The sequence below is a fragment of the Manis pentadactyla genome, chromosome 10 (assembly GCF_030020395.1).
Source record: "Manis pentadactyla isolate mManPen7 chromosome 10, mManPen7.hap1, whole genome shotgun sequence".
NCBI lineage: Eukaryota > Metazoa > Chordata > Mammalia > Pholidota > Manidae > Manis > Manis pentadactyla.
The window spans coordinates 79,705,451-79,731,254 of record NC_080028.1 but is presented as its reverse complement, the minus strand read 5'-3'; the positions used below and the strand labels follow the sequence as shown (position 1 = coordinate 79,731,254).

The 25,804-nt window shown below is 41.2% G+C and overlaps 1 protein-coding gene across 8 annotated transcripts in view; it reads left to right on the top strand.

The window, feature by feature from the left end:
* Positions 1–25,804, top strand: part of ARHGAP17 (Rho GTPase activating protein 17) — a 96,131-nt gene that overhangs the window by 20,660 nt on the left and 49,667 nt on the right. For all 8 annotated transcript variants that reach the window (XR_008992148.1, XM_057487056.1, XM_057487055.1 and 5 more), the window contains 2 exons: positions 22,350–22,389; positions 25,522–25,626. Coding sequence is in view for 7 of the 8 variants with exons in the window: in XM_057487056.1 (XP_057343039.1) it covers positions 22,350–22,389; positions 25,522–25,626 (145 nt within the window). In the remaining variant the exon portion in view is untranslated. The remainder of the gene's footprint in view (positions 1–22,349; positions 22,390–25,521; positions 25,627–25,804) is intronic.

Genomic DNA, 25,804 nt, shown 5'->3' with positions numbered 1-25,804 from the left:
CATGTTCTCAGATACATAGTGCAGTGATGGAATCTTGAGGGAGCACATTCATGATTAGGTGCTGGTTTAATACCAATTTCATTAGATAAAGCAGATGCTGCTGAAAATCTGACCCTGTTATTTTTATATAAGGAATTGATTTTGAATAGGGTGAGCCTATTTGTGGCAAATGATATGAAAACAATATAAAGTTCATCTTGGCCTTCCAGGTTGTAAGACTTCTTGGCGAAGTTTTGATATTTCATGTTAATTATAGCTTATTGATATTTTATTTGCCTGGCTCCTTTTGAATAGTCCTGAGATGTTTCTCTCTAACTCTCCTTTCTCACAGTACTCCTTTTTAGGTGTCTTTCTTATCAGAGATACGTATTGGTCTAGTAGTCAATTTGATCTCTCCTTTAATATTTCATTAGCATTTCTTCTATAGTTTCTCAGTATACTTCTACATGAGTTCACCAAATTTATGCCTCCTAAAGGGTTTAAACCATAAATTATAGACTAAGATGTGCTCAAATGAATACAAATGTTTAAATAAATGAAAGTACAGAACTGCACAGAAATTCCTCTCAACAACTCCCAGTCACCTGTCACCTGTCAGTGTGAACATTTTTAAACCCACTAGCTTGGATTTCACGTGGTCATTGGATACTTTGAGATGCATGGGCTGGAGTGGCCACTTGAACCCATGGCCAGCTGTACCTTGGGGAAATACACCAAAGGATTTTGGCTTCACTAGATGCAGTGAGTGCTAGAACACATGGAACATGGGCTCAGCCATGGGGTCTCTCAGATGTGCTTGGGGTCAGCGAAGTCTTCTCTGATGTGTTATACTAGAGCAATCTTGATGAGACGACATGGTGGAGAATTCCAAGAGGGAGAAAAATTCTCAGGGGAAACCTAACACTGAAAATTTTATTGTTTAACTTGATGTGTTTTGTCTCAGTTGGAAGAAAATCAGCCATATCTGATTCTTAGCAGAAAAACTTTATCTAATTCTTATTTTTCAAATTATTTCGATAGTGACCTAATGGCCATTTGTAGATACAGAGTGACTGCAGTATTTCAATTCCCAAGCCTCTTGATGCATTTCCATCCAATAGAAGGAATAAGTTGGTTCATCAAAGCTGAGAAAGCTTTAAAGCCAGCATAGTCTTATTTTCTTTGCCTGTATAAACTGATGACCATCATTTTCCAAAGTGAGAGTTTTGTTGTGCATTGAAAATCTATGGGGACATCGTTTCTCACAGTGTAACTCTGAATTTCTTTAATTTTCATTATACTTGCTCATCAACTCTTACAACCCTTTTAATATTCTCACTGCTTTAGCATTTTTGGACGTTCTAGAATTAATAATACTCTCCAAACAATTCCAACGTGGCAGGACAGAAATACCTGAATACCCATGACTGTGAACACCAGCTTTTGGAGACAGGCACATTGATTGGCTTTGTTCTCCCCTGTAGAAGACCAGCATTAGGAAAGCTTCTATCCTAGTTTTGGGGGGATCATGGTTTGAGGACCGCTACAGCAGAATATGGGAGCCCTTAAATGCAGAAGGTTGAGAAAATAAGTTGGTGTTTTAGGAAGACGACTCTGGTGGTAGGTGGAGTTAGGGTTATGGAGGAAGAGAAAGAGGAAAAGGTAAAAGCAAACTGATGAGGGAGCTATTGCAGCAGGCGAGGTGAGAGGTGGTGGTAGCTTGAGCTTAGACAATGGAGATGGATTTGAAAACATATTTAACACCAGAACATTTGGACTGAAGAAAAGACGAAGGGAAGGGCTGTGGTGATGCAGGTTTTGGTTGCTTGTTGTTTACTGAGATAGGTAGCACAATGATTCTTCACTTTTCCATTGTTTTCTAATGCTTCTCTTTTTAAAACATGTAATTCTTTTATCTGCCTTGACTTTTTCTTGGCTTTCTTTTCCGTTGATGTTGTGGGTCTGGGTGTGCTTGTATCTGTTAATACCCACACTGTGTGAATAACTGTTGATCTGTAACGTGTTTTAAATCTAGTAGAGCTGGTCTCCTTCAGCTTTTCTTTTTCAGTTCTTTTCTCCTGGCTCTGTATAAAAATGAATTTTGATATCACTTCTTTTCTAATTGCTAGAACAATTCATTTATGATTTTGATTGGTTAGGAACTCACTCATCCAAATCCTATTTATTGGGTGCCTGCTATGGGCTGAGGTCCTGAGGATACAAAAATAAATAAAACAGGCATTTTTGGTCTAGCATGTCTATGAACTAATCCTTGGGGGAAGGATTCATATCTTGAACATGGCACATCTCTTTTATATGCTTCCTAAGTGTTCTCTTGTTCTTGTTGTTCGGGTTAATGCCTAATTAGTTTAGTTGGTAAACATGGGTGATATTGTTTGTATATGTATTTATTTACCAAACTTGTTACAACTGATAATTTTGTTACTTTGAATTCCTGTGTATTTAATATAATCTGTGTTATGCTTCTGTTTTTTCTTTTCCTATTATATATTCCAGTGATTTCTTCATCCTGATTTAATGGGTTAGACTCCCCAAACTAATGTGTAGCTGTATAATTGTTTGTAGCAATATTGTATAAAGAACATGTGATTTCACTTCTGTTGGGCATTCCAGAAACATGATAAGGACTGTTTATGTCCTGATAAAATGCAAATGTTCTCAAGCAAATGGTTCCCAATAGTAATCTCTGAGCCGTTTTTCTTCTTTTTTGAGCCACACACATTTCAGCATGTCTGATATTTGAGCCTTTATTCTGTGCCTTAGTCATAAGATTGGCAGGAGGTCTTAAAGGCAGAATACTGACTTTGTAGTAGTCCACCTATATGGAGAAAACAATTGGAATGTCTTTAGACTAAAGAAAGAATTGGAAAAATTTGAGAAATGGTGAGAGTTTAAATGGTATATATATGGCAATATGTTAAGATAAACTTCTAAAGAAGTGGTTAGCAGGTCAAAGAGCAATGGATTTAGTTGTAATCTTTGAAGCTTAGAGCAGTCTCCATAGATATAGATGGAGGTTCTAACAACCCTCTCCCTAGAAAAAAAGTCATCCATGCACACATTTGCATATAGTTGCATGGACATCACAGGTATATTCAAGTCCGTGGACAAGAACCCCACCGTTAAAGAAAACCCATCTATGTGGTCAGCAGCTCAAGAAGTCTGCTAGTTATTGGAGAGATGCTGAGCTACAGTTCCCATACTGTGAATTGGTCTCTAGAGTAACACTGTTTACAGATGTGCAGCTCCTATGTCTGTCTGCATTGTTTTGCAGTTTTCTAAAATGCACACTGGAGGTCTGTATGAGAGCCTTCCCCAAAAAAGCAGACATGGGATTCTCTCGATGATGAGATTTGGTGATCACATCAAATTACTTTTCCTTAATAATCAGCTTTTTTTTTTAGCAGTTAATTCAGTTATGTTTTCAGAACTTTTAGGTGAGGGCTTAAAAAAACTAACAAATTCTGCTTTAGGGCTGTTGGGGTATAGTAAACAGTATACTGGACAGAGTCTGAGGAGCTGAAGTCCCTTCTGTTCACTAGGTCTCTCTCTAACCTTGGTGGAATCAGACTCCCTGCTGTGTTCCCACACCTGTAAAACAGGGCTCCTGATACCACACAGGAACCAGCCTGGTATGTTTAAGAAGTTGGCATGAGATAACGAGGCATCATAAGACAGTGAGGAAACAGTGTAAGACAGTAGGTTAGTACTGGGGAAAATAGGTTAGATTTCACCTCTCCACCATATGCCAAAATAAATTCCAAACAGATTAAAAGTTTTGTGTAAAAATATAAAGCTGTAAAATAAATAGAAGAAAATATGTGAAGTACTTTGTGCTGTGGCATAAAAGTATAGAGAGCACACACAATGAAAGATAACCTGTAAATTTAACCACATAATAATTAAACTCTTGTCATATATCGTTAAACTTAAATTATGGTGAAGGAATAGTTGGAAAAAATGAGAGCAGCCACAAGAGAGGGTTAATATCTATAAGGTATAAAGCTCTCTTATCAATCGACTAAAAGAACTGCACTCTATTGAGCAAATACCGTGAACAGAAGTTTCACAGATAAAATACAGGTGACCAATAAATGCAGGAAACTCTTTTCAAAATTACAAGTAATCAGAGAAGAACACAGCTTGAGACTCCATTTTTCACTTACCAAATTGGCAAGGGTCAAAATAATGATAGGGTGCCATCTTGGGAGACATGAGAAAGGCTGTGTCCCCCACTGCTGGTGGGAATGAAAACTGGCGTTTACGTTCTTCCCAGTAAGAAATTTACCATCGCGTTTTAAAAACTGCCTCTAGGATCTTACCCCCAACTTTCTGTCTGTCCACTACCTGACTGCAGTCTCTTACCCCTCCAGGTTGCTTCCCCAGATGGTCCCTCCTGCCCTTCATTCAGTCCGCCTTCCCCGACCTAAGGCAATCATATCTGTCTCTCTTTGGCATCACACTCAGAACTCTGTCTGGCTGGCCTTTTTCTGTTGCCTGTTCTGCAGAATACCAACGAGCCTGACTCATCTATCTTTTTGCCTTCTTCACTCCTGTACCTGGGATGCAGGGTGTGGCCCAGAAAGATCACCCAGTGGCTGCCCAAAATCTACCACCTCCAAGTTCAGCTGGGTTTTTAAAACTGCCTTCCAATCCTTGGCTGAGTTTCCTATCCCATTTTCCTAAGTGCTTTTGCCAGACTTACTTTTTTCAAACCTACTCCACCCTACTCTAGACATACCCACTCTCCTCGGATGACCTGCCTCCTAATTTCCAGAGAAAACTGGATACTACCACCATTTCCCAGTCCCGGACGCTCAAGTTTATGAGTCTTTGTGGTCATCTTTGCTTCCTATCTGCCTCAGTCCTTCCTGCGTGCCCCCTTCCCGGGGCCCTCCCTAGTCTTCTTTGTGTTTTCAGCTCCCCTCCCGTCTGGCTCCTTCTCCTCAGCTGCTGTCCCCAGCTTCCTCCTTTCTCCGCTTCCAGTATTTCTTCTCGCACTTTCCCTGTCCTCTCTGCATTTCCCCAGTTTGCATTTTTAAGCAGTCTCTTATCCTTGCTTCACAGGCAGTACACTCCCGGCTTCTTCCCTGCCCTTCCAGGGGCCTCCGTTTCTGTTCCCTGCTTTGGTCCTTCCATGGTGTTCCCAAGGCTCCCATCCATAGCCTTCACCTTCTCTGCAGGATCTGCATTCTGAGGGAACTCCCCCAAATCTGTGTCTGCTGCTACTACTGACAGCATGCTCTGAATTTCCCATCCAGATGTCTCTTCTGTGCTTCAGAACCACAGAGAAGAAACACACTGGACAACTCCACTGGAACATTCAGCAGATTCCCTAAGCTCAGCCTTTCAGGAGCTGACCTCCTTGACCTCACCCTCAGATCTTCCCAGATTTTCTCTCCAGGTGAAGAGCCTTGCTATCCAACTAGTCATTCAAAGAAAGGAACTTGGTGATCAGTCTGGGCTCTTTCTTCTCACTTCCCATCCACACAATGTCACTAAGTCCTGTTTGTTGTACCTTTGTAATAACTCTTTGTTAACCTCCTCTACTTACCCCCTGCGCCTTCGTCATTTCTCACTTGGATCTCATGTTTTTGGGTCTCTAAGTATTCTCTTCCTCGTTTTCCCTGCCCTCCAGTATGTCTTCCCTCTCATACATCTTCCATGTTTTTGCCAGAAAGATCCTTCCAGAAAAAAATAATTGCACTGAGAGCTTTCATCTCTTTGGATGCTTACTGTGTACCAGGTACTATTCCAAGTGCTAGTCATCTACTACTGACTCATTTAATGCCAAGGCTGTTTTATCGCCTTTTACAGGCGAACAGAGGCACAGAGAAATTCAGTAACTTGTCTTGACAGAACTAGTAAGAACTAGGAAGTCTGTCTCCAGAGTCTATGCTCTTAACTGCTTATGTCATAACAAAAAACATTTTTTGAGCCTTCTAGGAATTTGTGCTTTGCATATATTATCACTTTTAATCCTTTCAATTCTATGACTTAGAAATTCTTAATACCTCCATTTTGCCGGTGAGGAAATAGAGGCACAGAAATGTTAAATAATCTGCTCAGAGTTATGCAGCTTTTAGGTGGTGGACAGGGCTTCGGCCCACAGCAGACTTGCTGCAGGCTGTCCCTCCTAACCAGTTCACCCACCCACGAGGAGCCAGCACTGGGATTGGGGACGTAGTGTCTTCTAAACTCATACTTTAATGGGTATTTTTCCATTCTGCTTTCAGAGTTGTGGGTGGCAAAGGAGATACGCTTTTATAAGATGTTCTCACTAGTGAGAGTGTTTCTGATGATAAGAAAAGACCAACATCCTGTTGGGGCGATATCCAAAAATGATGAAATCCTGGATTTGTCCAGTAATGCCATGGAAATTCCAGTGCCAGTTTAACATGCTCCATATTCTGACAGCCCTCCCTGCTGCCATTGTAGAATTTGATTTTATAATTTGGAATATTTGATAAAATCTTAGGAACACAACTATCATAATAACAGGTTACAGCCCAACAAATTGAACTGTTGTCTCCATTGGCAGGTTCCTGAAAGTATTCATGGTAGGAAAATTCTCTGATGAGGAGAGGAACTTCAGATATTATGAGAGACATTTATGAGAGATGATTGAACACGTGTTTATTTCTTCTCCCCCACTAAAATCCATTGAAATGTTAGAAAATATATTTTTTAAGTTCCTGGAAATTAAAAAATATGGTATTGAAAGCCATTCAGAAAAAGTCCCAGGGGACTTACTAAGAAGCGGTCTTTGGGTGAGTAAAGCAAGTGTAGTTGTAATTGTTCATTCATTGGTCAAAGCTGGACAGTAGGATGTATGGAAAATCCTGAGAAAGGCTTATATCTGTTAAAATAAAAACAGTAGACTACTAAAAAGCAATAAGAGTTCTTGGAAATTAAGAATATAATACTGTCACCAATTCATAAAAAGTCTCAGGGGAGGGAAAAAAAGCAGTCTTTAGAAAAGAAGTAAAGCAAGTTTCTGTGTTCTTTCATTTTCCAGTATATAGGACTCCCCCAAATATACACCATCAGGAATAGCACTGATCGAACAAGTTCTTTACTAGGTCATTATAGAATCAGAGGAGCATCCTTCCTCTTCCTCCAAAACTCTATCCCATTCATGGAAATAAGTACATTGTTCTTCACACCCAGAAAGACTGCCACAATTTTGCCTTTCTGGCAACCATGAAGATTCTTTGCGGTAACCAGATGGCTCCTAACTCGGGGTGGTTTTGCTCCCCCTACCTCCATTTGGCAAGACGTTTTGGTTGTCACCACTGGGGGAGGGGGCCATGTTGCCACAAGCTTCTGAACAGGTAGGAGCCAGGTATGCTGTTAACATCCTACAGTGCTCTGGACAACCCCCTGCAAGAAAGAATTATCTAGACTGAAATATCAATAGTGCAGAGAAATAGTAAGTCTAAATTAGAGTTGAAAAATAGTAACTTCAAATTGCCTAGCAAAGTTGCAGCCACAACTTTTCCTTTATCTCCCGAGATCTCAGAGACAGAAGTTAAAATCTTGAAAGCTGAAAATTAAGTGTTCTTTATGTTAAACTCTCCAAATGCTTTACTAGAAAGTCGATGGAATCACTAACATTTCATTGTTCCTAATCTGCCTGCACAGTGAAATTTAAGGTGTGGCGGCAAAAATGACATTTAGCCTGGGGCAAAAATTTCCATAGTTAGAGTGATTGGTACATCTTTCTGCCACTCTGTCATTGTCAGTCTGTCGGGTTCTCTTTCCCAGGGAGCTTGGGCGCAGCCTCACAGTCCTTTGACCAGGGCCGCAGACGACAGCCATGACTAATCAGGATTGGCCTGGGAAGTAAAAGCTGTTTGTCATCCTTCCCTAGGAGGTTCCCCTCCTCCGACTCTTCCAGTATAGATGTTATACGCCTGAGTTCGCTCTGTCTGTCCTCCACCCCTCCCCACCACAGTCTTGTGGTGACATCGTCAAGAGATGAAGTCCTTTTAACCTTTGTCTCTCTAAAAGCACCTTTTATTTTGCTGTATGTATCCTTGAGGAATGTCTTTATTTGATAAAATAATTTTCTTTTAGTTCCTTAAAAATGACAGTCCATTGTCATCTGATTGTTTCCTTATTGTCACCCCCACTGTATGTAAAGTGCCATGCCTTGTTTGTTTTCTGTCTGCTTTCAAGATTTTATCTCTATTTTTGTTTTTCAACAATTGGACCATCATCTTTTTAGGTGTGTTTTTCTTTGTGGTTATCCTGCTTGGAGTTGTCTGAACTTGGATCAGTGGGTTAATACTGGTCATTAAATTTGGAAACTTCTCAGCCATTGTTTCTTCAGTATTTCTTCTCCATGTTCTTTCTCTTTTCCCTCTGGCACTAAAATTATTGTGATATTGTCCCACAGATCTTGGATATTTGTTCCAGTTTTTCCTCTGTGTATTTTAGTTTGGATCACTTTTTTCAATTTCCAAACTCTGCTCAAATCCCTCAACTACATATGCATTCTCTCCACCTTTTCCACTAGATCTTTTAATGTATTTATCATAATTGTTTTAAAGGCCCTGCAAGACACTTCCAGTGCCTTGGCTCTTTCTGGATGTAGTTCTGTTGACTATATTCTGTCTTGATAATGCATATTATATATATATTTTTTTCCTGTTGTGAGTTTTGATTGAATGCCAATGTGTGTAGAAACTGAGAGGGCCGTGCCTATTCTGCCAGGTCATCCATGTGAGACTCAGTCAGTCTGGTCTGTTCCATGAGTTTGAGCTTTGTTAGTGCTTCTGATACATTCTGCTTCCCATAGGCGTCCACTTTTTTGAGGGTGGTATTAAAATTTTCCCGTTGGCAGGCCATGTTTATCTCAGTTCCCTGCCTTGCCCTTAAACTTGGTAGAACTAGTGTGCCTGCCTCAGGAGAACGCCTCAGCCCTCTTGCCTTCCGAATGGTGGAGGCACTGCTTGATACTCATTTTAAGGCCTGAGGCCTGCAGGGTTTCTGTCAGTTGTGTCCAGTGCTCTTCAGCAGGCTCTGCGCACCTGTGCTTTGGGTGGCATCAGAGATGGGTGTCGTAGCCTGCCTCCAGTGGGGGACCCGTGCTCAGTGTGAGGCCCAGACTACTAGAACATTTCTCAGTTCTCTTGCTTGGCCCTCAGACTGCAGCAGGCGCCATGTACCAGAGCTCATGGGGAGGCAAGGGTTCTCCCCCAGCCATATCCCCTGTGTCCACTCCTCTCATGCTCTCTCTCACCTCTGTCCTTATTGCCTTAATGTACTCTTCTGCTATCCAATACCCAAGCTTATAACTCCAGCTCCTCTGTTAGGTCTCAAAGCTATCAGTGGTTTCAGAACACCTTTCTGGCATTCGATGACCTCCCATCATCTCTAACCCTTGGCAGGTTAACTAACTTCTCCATGCCTAGGTTTCTCATCTCTAAAATGGGTATGATCATAGCACTGATCCATCATTATCTTGAGGACCAAATGAATTAATATATGTAAAGTATCTGGAACACAGAAGTTAAGAGCAGAATCTCTGGAGCAAAACTGTCCAGATTCAGAGCCTTGCTGTGAAACTTTGGGCAAGTCACTTAACTTTTCTATGCCTTAGCTTCCTCATCTGTAATGTGGAGGTAATAATGCTTACCCCATGGAGTTACTGTGAACTGTTGGGATTGAGTCTTGCTGAGCACCCGGAACAGTGCCAGCATCAGCTGTGAGCTCAGTCAGTGTTAGCTGTGGTAACAGTGATGATGACCTGATACTCTCCAGGGGTCCTGTGCTTCCCTGGTCAAGTGCTCATTGCACTGGAGAATAATCGCTTATTTTCCTCGATAGACCTCAAGCACTGTCAGAGCAGGAGCCATATGTCTTACTCATGATGGCTCATGGAAAGGAACCCAACAAATATTTGTGCAATGACTAACCAAATGAAAAGGTTAACGGCAAAGTATATATGACACCAGCCTGTGGTTGAATTTGGTGATGGCCTGCATAGCTCCCCACAGTTAACATTTCATTATTGTGAATATCCTTTTGAGAAAAAGCCTTTAAAAAAACATCCGTTTTCTGTTTTGAGTCATCTACAGCATCCTTTCATGCTTCAAGCTGTGGGGTTGGAACACTCTTTTCTTTGGCCTTTAGAAAAGGGCAAGTGAAGGTTTATGTTGTTCCCCACCCAGAATCTATCCGTTTTCTCTTAAAAGCAGCCTCAGCCCCAGTGGTCCAGGTGAAATATTTTTTCCCCTCATTTTGTGGGCCATGCTAATTGTGTAACTTCTGGGCTACATATGTGATATATATTCCTTGTAGAAACTTAGTCCACAGTTAGCCAAACACTCAGCATCATATGCCTTTTTAAAAAATATGTAACATTAATTATTATTTATAGAGATACAGTCCTACATTTGCAAAGAACAGTTTTGAAAGTTTCCAAATAGTCTTGTTTGCTGTTCTATTGTAGTCCCTTAAAAGTCGTGTGAGGTTACTAATGCACATACTAAGTAAAGTGAGGAATGGGAAGGGCAAGGTATTTTTAGAACATGTGGTCAGTTTGTAGAGCTAGAACCAGAATCTAGAATGAAATTAATTGAGTGTAGTCAATGAACTTGAAATCGCACACTTTCTGAGGGTCCAGAGACTTTTATTTAGTAGATGTCTGCCCCAGTTTCTACACCCATGAAATAGGGATAATAAAAATTGCCCCATAAGGGTTCATGTACTGTAATTAAATGAAATAATTCTTGTGAAAGTGCTTTCATAAAAGAATGTACAAATGCAAACTTTAATTTTTTAAAAAAAATTTAGTTCTAGAAATCTGGTGATTAAGTAGGTTATAATCCATGACTTCTGGTTTCTATGTCTTATTTCTTGACCAAAGCGCTCCATATTTTATAAATATTTTTTCTTGAACTTTGTGTTTTTCAAGTTGATAGTTTATAGTCAGTGATTCTGCCACACTGTTTCTGTTAAAACAGTGGAATGTCATTGGCCATAATTGAGCTGTTAGGGCTGTGGGTCTGCATTCTTGTCACTGAATGACTGCAGAGGCCTCCAGATGTTCTCCTGCCTTCATCCTGTACTCTGCTGTCAGATTTTTCATTCTAAAACTCAGATGTGATTGGCACCTCCATTGTTGAGAAACCATCAATGGCTCCCCATTGCCACTTGTTCCTAGTTCCTGGTCCTTTTCAGCTAGGTCCTCCCCACCCCCCACCATATCCTGTGCCCTAGTGCAGGACCTTCTCTACGTCTCTCCCCCTGTGCACTTGGGGCGTTCTGTCTCGTCGGAGATCTGCATGGACTGCTTCCCTGTGAAGCCATTCCTGGCCACACAGTCTGTGGCACTTCTGTCTCCCAGAACTCCGAACAAAGTTGCTTACATTTCTGTCCTCCCAAGGTGGGGACTGTGGCTCCTTTCTCTCCATTTTTCCCTCCCCAGTTCTTGAAATAGAGAACTCCATGAATGCTGGCTGAATGGATGAAGATCTAAATATCTAAGTCCATCCTAAGATGGTTTCTATCTAGGGAGTTCTTTGGCTGCTCTGTAAATGTGCACCTGAGAACCGCCAGAGCTGGCATTTCCGAAGACTCACTACCAACCATGAGAGACACAGCAGCTTAAGACATTGATCCTTTGATGAAGTGTTTTGCTAACTCACCACATATTCGGTCTCTAAATTTCTGTGTATTGTGTGCCTGTGATTCTGTTTGGTGGCCTCTAGCCCACGCAGTGTTATCACAACCAACCCTTTGTTTTAATTGAACAGCCTGCCCTGCTCCTGATGTAAGTTTGACATAGCCCTTTTGTCTTTGTGTGGTCCCAAATCAACCGTAACTTCTTCCAGGAGAAGCAAGAACAGCTTGGTAACTGTGGAAAGGTCATTCTTAGATAAGACTTATTGCTTGGGACTTATCTGGAGTTCTCTGAATAAAGAACTCCAGATAAATTGTGATTCTCTGAACAGCTGACACTCCATGAACCCTCACTAGGTGCCAGGAACCATATTAACCAGATAAATAAGATAAATGGGATAAATGAGATGAATGGTGTTTCTAAACATGCACTACCTGTGGTAGTAGTTGCATTGTGATTCCTATTTTAGTCAGGGTGATTCATTTTACAGTGGAGGAGATGGGGACTCACATTTGAAGCTTACCAGGCAACACCCCTGGAATTCAAAGTCAGGTCCATCTGACTCCAGAGCCCTAACTCTTAGCTCCTACCATATTTTGTCTCCTTAACCTCTGCCTAAAATGAAACTTAATCCGCTATCCATCAGTTTCTTACTGCTCAGCTTACTCTGCCTGTGAAGGCAAGAGAGTAACCTCAGTGGTGAGCCGCATGCACCAGACATACTCTAGGCAGTCTTGACCCAGAATGAGTGCATCTCTGACCAGTTCTACAGTGACATCTCAGACTGCTTTGTGCTGCTGCTGGACCCTCTTTCCACTATATCCTGGTAGTTACACCCCCCAGTTGTTGGTACCCCTGACTCGTCTGACGCAGGACCCCTCTGCCCTGGCTGTGCTTTGGAACAGCCTGGGGGAGCTTGAAAGTATGACCAGCCCCACCTGCAGAGGTTCTGACTCAGTCATTCTGTGTTGGGGGCCAGGTAGTGATCAGTTTTTTAAACAACTTTATTGAGATATATATAGATCATAAAATTCAGCCATCTTAGGTGTACAGTTGAGTGATTCTTAGTAAATGGACAGAGTTGTCTGCCCATCACCAAAATCTTACTGAGAAGAGCTTCATCACCCAGTAAGATCCCTCAGACCCCTTACAGTTAATCCTTGTTCCCACCCTTATCCTCAGCTAACTGCCAATCTTTCTGCCTTTGTAGATTGCTTTTTCTGGATATTTCATGTAAATGGAATCATGTGTATTATTTTTAAAGCCCCCCCCCCCCCCGCAGGATTGAAATGTGTAGCCATGGTTCAGAACCACTGTTCCCACCTAGATTTTTTTTACTGTTGTTCCCTGGGTTCAGAGAAATCAGTAGGTGCCTACTAGGACTGTTTTTTAGATAAGCTGTAAGTGGAATGGGTCCTTGTAAGCTGGGCTGAGAATTTAGTGATCTTTTATAATCTGCTTCTTATGAGAACATGCTTTTCAAAGTCAAATTGCATCAATTTAGGAAGAAGCATTCGGAAAGAGAGCCTGCAAACCTGTCTTAAGATGCAGAGCACCTCCCCACCAGTGGCCCAGGCCTGAGTCAGAGCCGAGCCCTTGACTTTGTGTGGCCTTGCCTTTGGCACTTTTGCTTTAGATTTTTTTGGTGTGGCTTTTCAGCTCCTCCAGGCCTCTTGAGTTGCTGACAGTAAACTGGATGCCCCTCCTGAGCCCTCTCCCCATAGGTTTTAGCTCCACATGCACTGTCTGCATTGAGATACTTTGCAAAATATTTCTCATGGATTTTGCCTGCTTAAATAAATTTTTAAATCTCAAACTCAGCTACCTCCAGGTCCAAGCTCATACTATAAATGACTAGAGCAGGCTGGGGAGGGAGGCACTTGGAGTCCCCTGGGAGACCCTTGAAGGGAGCCACAAGTGTGGTGGTGGCAGTGAAGTTTCCTTCCGACTTTGCCACCAGCAGATACCACTGGTGGGGCTTTTAGACTTAACGTAGTTACAGCAGGGAGGCAAGTAGGTTCCATTTCATATGCCACAGGGGAAAGAAGCCGACTAATCAAACAAAAAGCTGCAGGATAAGTTTGCATGTGCAGGAAAATAAAACTCAATTCAGTTTATTTCACAGTATAACAGTTTGCTTCAGCCATTGATTGGAATTCAAATGATATGGAGATTTAGTTAAAAATCTTAAGGGTATTGTCATTGTTTAAAGTGAAAAATAAATGTTATTTATCTTAGAGAAGCTATAAAGATGAGGTCAAACTTCATCATTTGGGAAAATAATTCAGAGTCTAGAACTATTAGGTGTATTTTGCCCATACTATTACCAAAATACTTTTTATTTGATCATTTTCTCTCTGATAAATATCTTCTTTCTTTTCAGTGTCATCTATGGGAATCATTTTTTCCCCATACTATCCCTTTAAGAGTTCTGTAAACTCTCTTTTAAGACTTTTTAAACTATTTTGTGAAATGTGTAACAAATTGTTTCATTTATTAAGTGTTGGAGACTTCCTTTATTTTTATAATCCAATTAAGTAGGTTTTAGATCCCTTCCCAGAAATTTAAGAAGACAGCTCATCTAGTAAGATAAAACAGGAAAAACTCAGTAGTCCCCTGGCTCACTGTGAAATCAGATGAACCCATCCAGACTCACGGCAAAGGCTCAAGAGGATTTTGTAAACACTTGTAATGGGAGATGAGTGTTGCACAGAATCTCGTTCCCAGCAGAGTGAAATACATCACTTAGCAATGGGTCTGGCCACTGTAATTTCACTGCGAATGCAAATTCCCTTACATGCAGTGACCCTGTATCGTTGCACTTTGTACAATATTTAGATTCCTCATTAGATTGCTCATAGCTTCTTTTATGCATCAAAGATGCATTTAGATAAAGGCAGATAACCAGAATTTAAAATCGGTTTATTCAAAATTCCATGTCCCATTTCTGTTTTTCATTTTCACTGGTATATCAGAGTGAATGTGTAAGTAAAAAGCCAGCAGTCCTGTGATTTTTTGGGTGAATTCATAAACCACAACCAACAGCACTGTGATCTTGGGGACAATGGGAAGCCGTATGTAGATTCTTGATGTTTAGAACTGGCTCTCAGGTAACACATTTGCCATCCTTGGGTAGAGATGTCCTGGATGGTAGAAAGGTGAGCTCCTGCTCTCAAGGACCCAGAAAGGCTGAAAAGATTGAAAAAGAGCAATCTGGTGAAGTCTTGAAAAGCCAGCCTTCTCTTGACTTGGAAAACACAAGTGGGGAAAGCACAGAAATCCCCTTTCAAAGTGAGAAAAACTTGGAAGTGATTAGAAGGATTGGAGCTTCATTTACATTAACTTAACGCACTTAACTTGTGCATAGAACAGGGGTCAGCAGACTGGCCTGTGAGCTAAGTCTAGCCACCGTAGGCTCAAAATGGTTTACACATTTTTTAATGGTTGAAAATAATTTAAACAAAGAATACTATTTCATGATATGTGAAAGTCATGTGAATTGAAATTTCAGTGTCTATAAATAATTTTAATTATTGGACATAGCCAGGTTCATTCATTTACATGTTGTCTATGGCCACCTTTGTGTTACCATGGGGAGCTGAGTATTTGCAACAGAGATAGTATGGCCTGCAAGCCTAAATTATTTGGCCTTCCAGAAAAAGTTTGACAACAATTGTATTTATTTAGATCGTGTCTTCAAATATGTTTGAAAGTAGGAATCAGGAGGAAAACAATAGTTATGATATTTCAGTGTTTGTTTGGGAGATGAGTGGGTGGAGGTGGGTAGGTGGAGGAGAGACATAATTTCTGATTCTCTCTGTCACCAGCGTCACCAGCACTGGGCTGTGCCTCCACATTTGGACTGCATTATCAGAGTCAGCCACCCCCATTCATTTTGGCAGCTGCTTCTCAAACATGAGGCGGAATGTCTAGGAAGAGGAAATATACCTCCAGACCAGCCTCACATACCAATCCTCATAGTGATTCTGGAAAGCCTATTAGTGAGGTTTGTACAACACCCTGTGAGAATCACTGGTATAGACCAGAGGTCGACAAACTTTCAGGTAGCAAATATTTTGAGTTCTGCACGTCATATGGTGTCTGGCACAACAACTCAACTCTGCTGTTGAAACGTGAAAGCAGCTGTAGATAATACATAAACAAATCTTTATTTGTGTGATAATTTTCAGGTGTCATTTATTCCTCTTTTGATTTTTTCAACCATTTTAAAATAAAAACTATTCTTAATATGCTGGATGTACAAAAACGGGATGAGCTGGATTTGGCCTGCAGCCCATAGTTTGCTGACCCCTGGTAACAGGATGGCTTATTTTTTATTTTTTGTTTTTTTTTCCTTAAATAACTTTGACTTTGGAAGGCATTATCGTCTTTTAATTTTAGGCATTGTGAATTTTACTGTGGAAGGTGATTCTGCATGTGGATGGTTGCTTTTCTAACTAGTGTTACTGAATTTTTTTCCTGCTACCTCTTTTGAAACCCAGAAAGTTATTTTTTTTTAAACCTTTATTGTTGTGACAGCCATTTACTTTTTCATTCATTCATTCGTTCAGTGTATATTTATTAAGTACCTCCTGTGTGGCAGGCAAGTGCTAAGCGAGGTGCTACGGGTGTGGGTATAGCTGAGATAGACTTGGTCTCTGCTACCATGGAACTCTCTGGCTAGCAGGGATGAGGTCAGTAATGCTTAGCCCTTGGGAGATCACACCATGCATTGAAGGTGTGGTCTTGAACATTTATTTCCATGGCTCCCATAATATATACTTTATAAAAATATACAGGCCCTGCCTTACAATTAGCAAGTATAATGTGGGGGGGGGCACGGGAGGGCTGTGCAACACAGAGAAGACAAGTAGTGATTCTGCAGCATCTTACTACGCTGATGACAGTGACTGTAATGGGGTTTGTGGGGGGAACTTGGTGAAGGGGGGCGCCTAGTAAACATAATGTTCCTCATGTAATTGTAGATTAATGATACCAAAAAAAAAAATGTACAGGCCCTGAACACAGTAGTCAGTATCCCAAGAGACAAAATGGCAGTTCACAATCGAGTTGTTTGGCCTTTGAGTGTAGTGCTGACAGAAACTCCAGAAGTCATTGCACGATTAAATTGGAAATTGTCAGGCCAATTGGAAATTTTCCTTTGACCTTTGTCTCCTACTGGGAGCATTTCTGTCTTTTTTGGTAAGATGAACACTTCAGCCTGGGAATGCTTCTGCTTTCTCCTAGCCTGGTAAGTTGGCTGAGTGAAGCATCCTGTTCCCGTGATTGGAAGGCGGGACATTGCCACAACCAGTCGGGATAAGTGCATATACCAAGCACAGCACTGCTGCTTTTTGGCTTTGGGAATTATGGGGGGGAACATCCTATCCTTTATCAAAAAGTGATAAGTAAATGAAAAACCCTGCCTGGTGTTAAGCCTTTTTTGAGTGACTAATGAAATTACACAGTGGCTTGCATAGGAAAAAACAAATCCCAGAGTAAAATGGTGAGTGGGAAGTGTCTTCCTGCTGCGCATTGTTTTTCCAGTTATAGACAGGAAACATTCAAGTGTGTTTTCAAGCACAGAATGTTGAACACAAAGAAGGCTCTGACAAAGCAGAAAAAACTCTATATATAAAGAAAGTGAGGTCCATGCAGCAAAATGTCTGATTTCAGATAATATGATTTACCAAGTATTATTTTTGTTATTGGATCATTTTGTCCCTGGGTGCCTTGATAAGCTCAATATATTGCTCCCTCTCTTTGCTTTGTTAATGAATTTTTTAAAAAATGGATCAAAGATAACTCTTGGTTTTAGCAAAAATCAAGTTTCTGTGACTAGTGTAAATACCTTTGAACAGGCACCTTAGACAGTATCCTGAATAATTCCTGGACTTCCCTTAGGTAAAAATTCCGTATCTCTGGCAAAGATGAGCACTCCAAAGCAGTTTGGGATAGGAAGGGCTGAGCCTCAGACAGTCACAGTGATGAGGGAGATTGGGGCATTGGGCCACATATTGGGGGAAGGGCCAGTGGCGTTCCCTAAAACTGAGATGGGGATAGCATAGGCCAGAGGGGGAATCTTTGTAGGACATAGCCACCCCAATTTGTATATTACATTCCAGAATCATGATTTGTCACTTAAAAGTAATCTCTCCTAGATATCCCATATTCATAAGTTGGAAGACTTAATATTAAAATATTCATGCTAACTAAAGCTATCTAAAATTAAAAATCCTGCCTAGTGTAAGCCTTGTTTGAATGGGGTACCTATCAAAATTCCAATGGCATTTTCCACAGAAATAGAAAAAACAGTTTTAAAATTCATATGGAACCGCAAAAGACCCTGAATAGCCAAAGCAATCCTGAGCAAGAACAAAGCTAGAGGTATCACACTTCCTGATTTCTGGCTATATTATGAAGCTGTAGTAATCAAATTAGTATGGTATTGATATACAAACAGACACACAGATCAGTGGAACAGAGTAGAAGGCCAAAATAAATCTACACACATATGGTCATCTAATCTTTAATGAGGGCACCAAGACTATGCAATGGGTAAAGGGTAGTCTCTTTAATAAATGTTGTTGGGAAAAATGATATCCTCATGCAGAAGAATGAAACTGGACCCCTGCCTTACACAACTCACAGAAATTAACTCAAAATGGATTAAAGACTGAAATGTAACACTTGATATCATAAAACTCCTAGAAGAAAACAGAGAAAACTCCTTGACATTGGTCGTGGCAATGATTTTTGGACATGACACTAAAACACTGTCAACGAAAGCAAAAATAAACAAGTGGGACTTTATCAAACTAAAAAGCTTCTGCACAGTGAAAGAACCACCAAAATGAAAAGTCAACCTACAGAATGGTAGAAAATATTCACAAATATATATCCTATAAGGAGTTAATATCCAAAATACATAAGAAATTCATATAACTCAATAGTAAAACACCAAATAACTTGATTAAAAAATGGACAAAGGGCCTACATACACTGGCAAGGTGTGGAGAGAGGGAACCCTTGTGTACTGTTGATGGGAATATAAATTGGTATAGTCATTATGGAAAACAGCATGGAGGTTCCTCAAAAAATTAAAAATAGAACTACCATATGACCCAGCAGTCCCACTTCTGGGTATATATTTAAAGGAAATAAAATCAGAACCTCAAAGAGATATCTGTATCCCATGTTCATTGCAGCATTATTCACAGTAGCTAAGATATGAAAACAACTTCAGTTTCAGTTGATAAATGAATGGATAAAGAAACTGTGAGGGGTATGTGTGTGATTATATATAGCTATATGAAGGCAGAATATTAAACAGCCATGAAAAAGAAAGAACTCTTGTAGTTTGCAGTAACATGGATAAATCTGGAGGACATTATGCTAAGTGAAATAAGCCAGACAGAGAATGATAAATATTGTAATGATCTCATGTACATGTGGGATCTTAAAAAAAAAAAAAAAGCCAAAGGTGCTAGAGGTTGGTGAGAAATGAGGAGATGCTAGTCAAAGGGTATAAACTTTCAGTTAGAAAATGAGTAAGTTCTGGGGATCTAATGTACAGCATCGTGATTATAGTTAGTAAGATTTTATTAGATATTTGCTAAGATAATAGATCTTGAGTATTCTCACAGGAGCTATTACAAAAAAACTAACTATGGGAGCCAAAGATGTGTTCATAACCTGACTGGGGTAATAAATTCACAATGTATATGTAAATCAAATTACCACATTGTACCCTTTAAATATGTGTAGTTTTGTTTGTCAATTATACCTCTGTAAAGCTGTGGGGGAACTAATCTTTTCTGATTATAGGTAATTTTTAATTTCAGTTAAGAAGATGCATTGAATGTCTTTCAAAAATTAATTTTCAAAAATTAGTGCAATAAACAGAGTGTCTACAAAGGCAGGAAACATAGGGTAAACTTATTTTCAAATAGTATGTTAACATTTTCATATAGTATGTTCCATAGACTTTTTAGCCTCTGGATACTTTTTAGGTAAAAGTACTTTTAAACTTAAAGCAAAGGGTCTAGTTATTAATTTGAAAAAAGGACAATAAATATACTGATTTGCCTTATGTTTTGGATACTCTGAGTATGTGTTCCGTTGTACATTTGTACAGATTGACGGTTGGGCCCATCGCTTTAGAGTTATGCTTCACTTGAAGTCACGCATCACTTGAAACCATATCAGGCATGTTACTGAAAAATATAACCAACATGCTATTTTTAAAAATTTGAAACAATGTGTACATTTATTAAAAGTCAAATAATAGTAAAAGGCTTATCATAAAGTACAGTGGGTTGTCTCTACTAACTCCACTCTCCCAGTTGCAACTTATCAACCCCAGAGGCAACTACTTTGGAATTTTAGCTTTTTATTCTGGCATTTACTCATAGCCATATTTATAAATAATATGTAAGATGCTGTCCTTCAAGTTACCAAGTTTTAGATATTACTTCCTAACTCTTATTTTGATAAATGAGAGTTTAAATGGGCTTTTGTGTAACCATCCTTTCTGCTTCTGCTCCCTCATCCTTCCAATATAGTTGTATTATAATTTTTTGATATATTACCATTTGATATTTACGTTGTTATATCTGATCAATTATCTGCAGCTGAGCATAGTAGTGTACTATGACTAATGGACTCTCTCCAGTGGACTTTGTGTTTTCTGAAGTTAATATTTGCTTTGTTTTTACATGTTTTATTTTTCTTTGTGGCTATTGCAGTGCTGTGCTCATAAATGTCTGTCTCACTTAAAAAAAAAGCCCTGATTTGTATTGTTTGCATTTGTACTGTGTTTGATTTTCATTTCAACTACTAGAGCTATTACTGACTCTCTCACACCTGATAATAGTCCATATTGGGATTTTAAAACTAAATTTTCCTCTTCTGTTACATTTTTTTACATATTTTTGTTCATAAGGAAGCATACTGGCTCTGAATCTATCTTTTTGAACTTTGATATTAATAGGCCTTGGGAACTTTTGTCTGTATAGAGAAGAAGGAGGTTTCAGAGTTCCATCAGAGGTGTACAGGGTCCTGGCCAGAGAAGACAAGGTGAAAATTGCACAATCCAGTGGTGGTGTTTTGCTAAGGGGGGAGGAAGCTATTGGTGAACAGGAGTAATGGTGAAGCTACGGCGGTCTCATGCCATGTATGTCCCTGCTAGGCCAACTGTCAGAGTTCTTTCTGAGGCTGGTTGCTTGAGCTCCTAGTCAGCTACTCCACTTCCCTAACTGGCATGACTACCTGTGCTTGGCACCTCAGCAGGCCTGGCACCATGCATGCCAAGCAAGGGCTGGGATGGCATATTTTGGCCAGCTGCCTGCAGAACTTGTTCATAGAGTTGAGAGTTGGCCTCTTCTGGAAGCCAGAACCTTGATCTCATCTCCAGGCTTTGCTCCTCTGAACCCAGTTGGTATTCAAGGCAGGTCAGGTGCAGAAACCAGTGAGTGAGCCACTCCTGTAGGCATCTCCGAATTAACTGGGGCACTGCTGTGACAATTGGTATCTGAATCCTCTGTGGTAAGGCCCAAGTCTTACTTGTGCTATGACCTGAGCATAGGCTGGAGGTGCCCCCACCACACTTCTTGCAGCTGGTGCTGCTCTGGGCTTAGCAGTGTGTTCAGGTCATTCTAGGGGGTCCTATTCATGTTCTGGCCAGCCTTTCCTTCTCTTGCATTGGTTCATGGGCCAGATCATGCAACCTTCCATTCTGCATTATGTCTTATAAAAACGCTTCAACATTACTGGTTTATTGATGGCTTTCCCTCCCTCTCCTCCCTTAATGTTCAGGGCTGAAACAGACTTTTTCTTTTCCCTGTAATAATTTTCTATTCATTTCAGTGGGAATTTGGTAGGGATGCTAAATGACTTGGCTTAAATCACTGTTTGAGCTTAAATACTGTTTGAACCAGAAGTCCAAAATGGCACTTTGATTGTAGTAATTCTGGGTATTATGCATAGCAATGATGCTGCCCTTTTGAATTGCAGTGAAAAGTCTTCTTAAAAGGTACTGGGATCTGGCACCTGAGACTCAGCCTCTCAGAAAGCTCTTCTGATGATTGTTGGGTGTCACGTTGGTTTTCTGGAAAAGTCAGTGAAGTTAGCAGTAGTTCTGAAGCATAGATAAGGGGAAATTGTGAAAATACTGTTTCTTTTTAAAGTAAAGATGAGGTATCTGAAGAAAGGAATTCTCAATTATTATTATGTATCATTGCAGGCTTCTTTGAATAAGGCTGTGAAACTCAGAAACAGTCATTTTAAGAACTGAAGTTTAAGCTTCTCTAGTGCAGTCTTTTCACAAAGGCTGTCAAAAGGCCTCCTGCCGTGGAATTCTGGGCAGGAGGGGCTTCTTAAAATGTCGGGTCTGGCTGCAGACCTACTCAGTTAGGCTCTCTTGCGGCCAAACTTGGAAAATGGCATTTTCAATCAGTAAGTGCATGTGTGAGTCTGAGAACCACTGGGTCTGGGTTGTTTGTTCTTGTCTTGGGTCACTATTCTCTGCAAACTCCTGTTTGTTTTTTGTTGGTTTTGCTTAAGGTGCCCTCTGATGTAAAACTGGTGGAGTGTCTCCCCCTGTTATCATTTATTTCTGCTTGTTTTGTTTTAAACTCCAGGATAGTAATTACTAAATTTCATGAGTTGCTTTTCATTTCTGAATTTCTAACTCTTGAGCTTTTAATTTTTTCTACAGAGCCGAGAAAACAGAAGTTCTCAGTGAAGATCTATTACAGGTAACAAAATAAAATCTTTTTAAAGTACTCTGTTTAAAGAAAAAAAAAACCCCATAGCTGAGAACCAAAGCTTATTTATTTATTTTTACCTGAAACAATAAAATTGATTAGCATGGTTTTGAGCAGGAAAGAAAAGCAGTTGAGTTGCATTGTGATAAAAAGGAGATCTGAAACTTCGGTGTCGTGTTTTGAAGTTCATATGGGGCTAGCCTGCTTTCAAGTGCCAGGTGTTAGGGCGGGGGTGGGGAAGAAGCCCAGCTGACCTGGCCAGCCTACTGGCACTGTGGCCTGGTCATGGCCCTGGCAGGCTGAGGGATGCTAGCTCACGGCTGTGAGGTGCCCTTGATAGGTCCGGCCTGTCAGCTGCTGCAGAGGCCCTGTTGGCTCCAGCCTAGAGTTCTTTAACTTCCTGCCCCCTCTTCACGCTGTTGTTCTCCAGCGCTGGGCTGAGTGGGCTCCTGAGGGCCGTAGAGTCTGGTCTGTCAGAACCACCCTGAGGCCCTAGGGTGGTCTGTCATCAGCCTAGACTCTCTTTCCGATCCCAGGGAAGGGTATTTCCTGCCAGGGACCTCAGCCAGCGCCACTCCACTCTGTCTCCCTGCAGGCTTCCCTGACTTACACACCCCTTCACCCAAACCCGCCCCGCCCCACCCACCCCAGAATGCACCAGGAGGGACTGCACCCCTCCTGCCCCGGGGCTGCTGTTAGGCCTCCTCTTTGCTCCTCATTTCCCTAGACTACAGCAGGTCTGCTCAAGTGGGTCTCTGAAGACCAAGATCTGCTCCCAGGTGACTTTCTCTTTCCTCCTTTGGAGAGAAGGAGCTGGCATAATTTAGAAAAGTGCTGCTTCCATCACACCATGTCAAAACATCCTTCTAGATTATGACAGCCATCTGCAGGTAACATATATATTAACAGCACCTGTTTTTTCTTTCTGAGGGCTAGAAGTTTTTATTAAGGATTAGGAGGGTTTTTTTAATAAAAAAAGATTACAGAATCATATTCTTAGTGTTTCCTCATTGGTTTTTATCATAAATTTCAAATTCATCTTTAGACTTTCAGAAATACCTGGTTTAGTTAAGGCTAAACTAGGTTTTCATGTCAGTATTGTCCTTTCCACATCCCACTTCAGTAATACACGTTATCTCACTGGATTCCTGAGGCCGAGATGACGCCCGGGGGCCTTGCAGGCAGAGCTCACACAGCACTCAGGCCGCACCTGTTTGCTCCTGTCCCTCTGCCCAGACATCCACTGGGACCTGAAGAGTTTGCTAGTTTCTAGGAACTCCTTATTTTGTAACTTACTCTGTGTCTGCCATAATTGCTGCAGGTGTTTCCCTTCTGGTTTTGGTTCTTTTTAATTATAAAGAAGGAGAGTAATGTTTAAAAGGGCAGCTTCTGGTGCCTAGCTACCTGGATTCGAATTCTAGGTCTGCCCTGACTAACTTTGTGGCCTCAGGGCTTAACTTAACCTCCCTGTTCCTCATTTTCCAACACTAAAATGAGGCTAACAGCTGCAACCACCCCATAGGGTTGTTAGCAGGAGTTAATGAGTTAGACAAGGATAGCACTGGAAGTGGACGGCGAAGCACAGAGATTGTGTTGTTCTGGTCTGTTTCTGCCCTGAAACTCCCCTGAACTTGCTCTGTATTCCTCCTCTTTGCTCAGCTCCCTGTTTGAGCAGTACAAGAGGCTGCCTTTTCATTTTGCTTTTATGGAGTTTCCCCAGGAGGCTCTAAATCTCAGGAGGGCAAGAACCACAATTTATTTACCGTTGTATTTCTAATACCTTGCACAGGGACTCAGTATATACTTGTCCTTTCAACAGATATTGAGTAAATACCTTCCACTCATGTGCCACACAGCATTCCAGGCACTTGGAATAAATCAGTAAACAAAACAGACCAAGGCCCCTGTCCCTGCACCCTTTGCATTCTAGTGGAAATTGGAGTCAAAATACAGTGAAGTTGGGTGGTTCTTTCTTGGCCTCCTTTTGTGGCAAATGAGGAGTGTATATTAGTTTTCCAGTGTTTTAAAATCTGGTCATTACAAGATTTGGGGAAGGTGATGTCAAGCCTGGGTCTAAAGAAAAACTGCAGGTGGGCTGAGGACCTTTGAGAAAGAGGCACAAAAAACCCACATAACTGGGTAAAGTGTATTCTGCTTTGAATTTGTTGATTTTTCTTTAAAACAGAAAGCATCCCTAAGGGCCCGCACTCATTCTTAATGAGTCATCAGAATACACATTTTTGGCATTCCTTCCTGTAAAAAGCAGCTCTCTTTGCCATAAACAGCTATATCCTAGCAATAACATTTTGGGAAGCTAATCATGATGCGTGGGTCCCCTAAGTCAGTGTTTCTTACTGCTGGCTGTCCATTCTACCTTAGAGGTTTATTAAAAAAAAAACCAGAAAACCACCCCAAACCCAATAAGGAACAATTTTGAAAACACTGATCTTGAATTAATTGTCAGCATTCATTTTGACCCTTCTGTCTGATGTCCTGTGCGCAGGAGGCTCCCCTCCAACGTGCAGGGCATAGCTTCAGCTTCAGAATGCCCTTGTGGCTTTTCCCACTTGGCAGTGGGTCTGGGCCTGTGCTGTTCATGTGTGCTTCTGCAGGCTGGACCTGGGCCCTTGTTTGTGCTGCCATGTATGACTTGACTGCCACCACTCTTTCTGATAGCAGTTTTATTCAGGACTGCCCCCTCTCCCTGCACATGGATTCAGCCTTGTGGGAGTGTAAGGGAGTGTAAAACACTCAGTGTAAGGGAGGTCAGTGGTCCTCAACCAGGGGCTGTTTTGCCCTTGAGGGGCATCTGTGACAATGTGTGGAGACATTTTTGGTTGTCACTGCTCGGGGAGTAGGGTGTTACTGGTATCCAGTGGGTAGGGGCCAGAGATAATGCTAAGCATACCATGAAGCACAGGAAAGCTCCCCACAACCCAGAATTACCTGGCCCCAAATGTCATAGTGAGAAACCCTGGTGTAGGTGAGTGCAAACCACTTCCATTTACACTCAAGAAATTAGATGGTTGGATGCTTTTCTTGCCCACATGCAAATGTCACATAAGGAAGAGGCTGAGTTTGTTCTTAAGACCTGCAAATGGCTCATTTGTCTCTGTTGGTTAGATTGAGCGGCGCCTGGACACAGTGCGGTCAATGTGCCACCATTCCCACAAGCGCCTGATAGCATGCTTCCAGGGCCAGCATGGCACTGATGCTGAGAGGAGACATGTGAGTATTGGACGTGACTCAGAGCCATAGTTCTCATATCTCTGTGAGGCTTTTCACCCTTTGATCAGTTGGTTTTTCCCAAGCAGCATCAGCAAACTTGTACCTTGTTTTGCCATTCACACTCATGACACCTGCCTGACCAGAACATTCTTTTGTGCTTAAGACATTGCTGAGCAGA